The sequence below is a fragment of the Oncorhynchus keta genome, unplaced genomic scaffold (genome assembly GCF_023373465.1).
Source record: "Oncorhynchus keta strain PuntledgeMale-10-30-2019 unplaced genomic scaffold, Oket_V2 Un_contig_26587_pilon_pilon, whole genome shotgun sequence".
Classification (NCBI taxonomy): domain Eukaryota; kingdom Metazoa; phylum Chordata; class Actinopteri; order Salmoniformes; family Salmonidae; genus Oncorhynchus; species Oncorhynchus keta.
The window spans coordinates 105,920-109,913 of record NW_026285051.1 but is presented as its reverse complement, the minus strand read 5'-3'; the positions used below and the strand labels follow the sequence as shown (position 1 = coordinate 109,913).

The window sequence follows — 3,994 nt, the reverse complement described above, 5'->3', positions numbered from 1 at the left end:
ATATGAGAGAGAAATGAGAGTTAGAATCATTCTGAGGACTATTGAGAGAGGGGAATGCATCACCATCAATCATGTGAAATCACTAATTCTGGTGAAATGGGGAATTTAGTATTATTTTCTCCATTATTTATCTCTCTCTCTTAAGAAGCCTGTAGAGTATGTAATATAAGGTTTATAAATGATGCATTAGAAAACTTCATTGGTTTCTTTAGAATGTTTATTTACAATGTACAGGGCAGTGTTAAGTATGTCCTTAATGTGTTTTGTATGCAAAACTTTCTCTGCTAGCTTGACTATCAAGTAAATCCTTCTTTGCGCCATTTTGTGCACCAATTTCCACTGAGTTCCATTCAGAGGGTGCATTGTGGGTAGAGGAAAGTAAAGGACAGGCCTGAATAACAGTGTCAGAACTCTGGGACATTGAGTTCCATTCAGAGAGTGCATTGTGGGTAGAGGAAAGTAAAGGACAGGCCTGAATAACAGTGTCAGAACTCTCGGACATTGAATTCCATTCAGAGAGTGCATTGTGGGTATAGGAAAGTAAAGGACAGGCCTGAATAACAGTGAAAGATTTTGGTCCATCCGTCCGTCTCTCCGACAGACCCAGACCGTCATTGTGACCCATAAATGTCCCAGGAGGCATTGCAGATCGTCCAGGTCACCTCCAGGATTTCCGTTCCTGTCTCATGGCGGTTTCTGTCAATACGCTCTCAGCAATAGCCATCACTCCTCCGCAATCTCAGCTCCCTCCTCCGTCCATCCCTGTTTTCCTCCCTCTATCCTATTCTCCTCACTCTTCAATCTTCATCACTGCTCTCCTGCCTTATCGATCTTCTCTCTCCCCCTGTCCTCCATGTACCACTCTATCTTCTAAAACGCACTCCCCCATATCTCTCAGTCTCAATCCCTCTCGCTCCCTCTCTCCCCCTCCCTCCATCTTTCTCTCTCTCTCTGTGGTCAGAGTCTCTGCTCTCTGACAAGGTCGAAGCCCCAGCATTGCCTGGAGCTCCTTAAGGTCCGTAAATGGAGATTTAATGTAATTGAGTGGTGCAGTAATAGAATCTATGAGGGCTGATCTCGTTAGTATGGGATGGAGGGGAACATCATACCACAGGGCTGGCCTGGACGTGGGTGGTGGATCGCTGGTGGTTGTGTTGCAGGATGTGGGTGGATGTTTGGTAGGTGGTGTGGTAGGGCAGGGTACAGGAACCAAGGAGGTGGTGGGTGGTTGGTAGGTGGTGTGGTAGGTCAGGGTACAGGAACCAAGGAGGTGGTGGGTGGTTGGTAGGTGGTAGGTGGTATGGTATGGCAGGGTACAGGAACCAAGGAGGTGGTGGGTGGTTGGTAGGTGGTGTGGTAGGGCAGGGTACAGGAACCAAGGAGGTGGTGAGTGGTTGGTAGGTGGTGTGGTATGGTATGGCAGGGTACAGGAACCAAGGAGGTGGTGGGTGGGTGGTAGGTGGTGTGGTAGGGCAGGGTACAGGAACCAAGGAGGTGGTGGGTGGTTGGTAGGTGGTGTGGTAGGGCAGGGTACAGGAACCAAGGAGGTGGTGGGTGGTTGGTAGGTGGTGTGGTAGGGCAGGGTACAGGAACCAAGGAGGTGGTGGGTGGTTGGTAGGTGGTGTGGTATGGTATGGCAGGGTACAGGAACCAAGGAGGTGGTTGGTAGGTGGTGTGGTAGGGCAGGGTACAGTAACCAAGGAGGTGGTGGGTGGTTGGTAGGTGGTGTGGTATGGTATGGCAGGGTACAGGAACCAAGGAGGTGGTGGGTGGTTGGTAGGTGGTGTGGTAGGGCAGGGTACAGGAACCAAGGAGGTGGTGGGTGGTTGGTAGGTGGTGTGGTATGGTATGGCAGGGTACAGGAACCAAGGAGGTGGTGGGTGGTTGGTAGGTGGTGTGGTATGGTATGGCAGGGTACAGGATCCAAGGAGGTGGTGGGTGGGTGGTAGGTGGTGTGGTATGGCAGGGTATGGCCCACGCTTGGATTGCGTCCTACCTGACAGGTCGCTCCTACCAGGTGGCGTGGCGAGAATCTGTCTCCTCACCACGCGCTCTCACCACTGGTGTCCCCCAGGGCTCTGTTCTAGGCCCCCTCCTATTCTCGCTATACACCTAGTCACTTGGCTCTGTCATAACCTCACATGGTCTCTCCTATCATTGCTATGCAGACGACACACAATTAATCTTCTCCGTTCCCCCTTCTGATGACCAGGTGGCGAATCGCATCTCTGCATGTCTGGCAGACATATCAGTGTGGATGACGGATCACCACCTCAAGCTGAACCTCGGCAAGACGGAGCTGCTCTTCCTCCCGGGGAAGGACTGCCCGTTCCATGATCTCGCCATCACGGTTGACAACTCCATTGTGTCCTCCTCCCAGAGCGCTAAGAACCTTGGCGTGATCCTGGACAACACCCTGTCGTTCTCAACTAACATCAAGGCGGTGGCCCGTTCCTGTAGGTTCATGCTCTACAACATCCGCAGAGTACGACCCTGCCTCACACAGGAAGCGGCCCAGGTCCTAATCCAGGCACTTGTCATCTCCCGTCTGGATTACTGCAACTCGCTGTTGGCTGGGCTCCCTGCCTGTGCCATTAAACCCCTACAACTCATCCAGAACGCCGCAGCCCGTCTGGTGTTCAACCTTCCCAAGTTCTCTCACGTCACCCCGCTCCTCCGCTCTCTCCACTGGCTTCCAGTTGAAGCTCGCATCCGCTACAAGACCATGGTGCTTGCCTACGGAGCTGTGAGGGGAACGGCACCTCAGTACCTCCAGGCTCTGATCAGGCCCTACACCCAAACAAGGGCACTGCGTTTATCCACCTCTGGCCTGCTCGCCTCCCTACCACTGAGGAAGTACAGTTCCCGCTCAGCCCAGTCAAAACTGTTCGCTGCTCTGGCCCCCCAATGGTGGAACAAACTCCCTCACGACGCCAGGACAGCGGAGTCAATCACCACCTTCCGGAGACACCTGAAACCCCACCTCTTTAAGGAATACCTAGGATAGGATAAGTAATCCTTCTCACCCCCCTTTAAGATTTAGATGCACTATTGTAAAGTGACCGTTCCACTGGATGTCATAAGGTGAATGCACCAATTTGTAAGTCGCTCTGGATAAGAGCGTCTGCTAAATGACTTAAATGTCAAATGTAAATGTACAGGAACCAAGGAGGTGGTGGGTGGCACACTTCCTGGTGTGTCAAATAACAGTCCCTCCACCTCCTGGGGGATTGTTATTTGACATTCTGTAAAAGACAAGGTTGGCGTTCAATTAAATTCATATGTTTACATTGCTAAAACAAGTGAAGTAGATAATAAACAAAAGTGAAATAAACAATACAAATGGACAGTAAACATAACACTCACAGAAGTTCCAAAAGAATAAAGACATTTCAAATATCACATTATGGACATATATACTGTCGTGTCTTTGGCAATGCCGGATTAAGTGATATGACATGCTATTCTATAAAATCCTTTCTCCGTAATTAATATTACCTGATTGAGCTAATCATGTAAATGTAATTAACTAGAGTGTCGGGGCACCACAAAATAATATTTATAAAGCTGTTATCTTCTGAATAAACTCTTAAAGACCTTGTAATATTTTACACCAATAGCAGTCAATATTAATCGTCACCTTAATTCAGTCTCATCTGAAAGTTGTAAATTCTTGGTTATCTTCACGAACCCTGGCTAACAAGTTGAATCAGCAATACAACATTGGGTTTCATTATTTATTTACTAAATACCTAACTAATCACACATAATTACATATACACATAATTAATTATACCTTGATTACAAATTACGTCATAAAGGAAAATGTCCCTAGCGGGCGGAAGAGATATGACAGCTTGTTACACAAAAGAAAAGGGGCTGGGTTTGAGTGAAAGAGCGGGAAGACTGAGGGACAAAGGGAGAAGCTGTGCTATCGTAAATACAGTATCTTATGCATTCTAAATTACCGCCCATTTGGAAAAGGAAAATGCAA

The 3,994-nt window shown here is 48.5% G+C and overlaps 1 protein-coding gene across 5 annotated transcripts; it reads left to right on the top strand.

Moving 5' to 3' along the window:
* The first annotated feature begins 266 nt into the window (after positions 1-266).
* Positions 267-3,021, top strand: LOC127922652 (uncharacterized). 5 transcript variants are annotated; one of them, XM_052506522.1, is made up of 3 exons: positions 267-1,247; positions 1,472-1,512; positions 1,548-3,021. In XM_052506522.1, the coding sequence occupies exon 3, from the start codon at positions 2,258-2,260 to the stop codon at positions 3,005-3,007; it is 750 nt and encodes a 249-aa protein (XP_052362482.1). In that variant the 5' UTR covers positions 267-1,247; positions 1,472-1,512; positions 1,548-2,257; the 3' UTR covers positions 3,008-3,021. The 5 variants fall into 5 exon arrangements, 4 of the variants coding, with proteins under 4 accessions (XP_052362482.1, XP_052362481.1, XP_052362480.1 ...); XR_008111840.1 differs by having other exon boundaries at positions 1,231-1,288; positions 1,460-1,512; positions 1,548-1,568; XM_052506521.1 differs by having other exon boundaries at positions 267-1,235; positions 1,289-3,021.
* Positions 3,022-3,994: the final 973 nt, after the last annotated feature.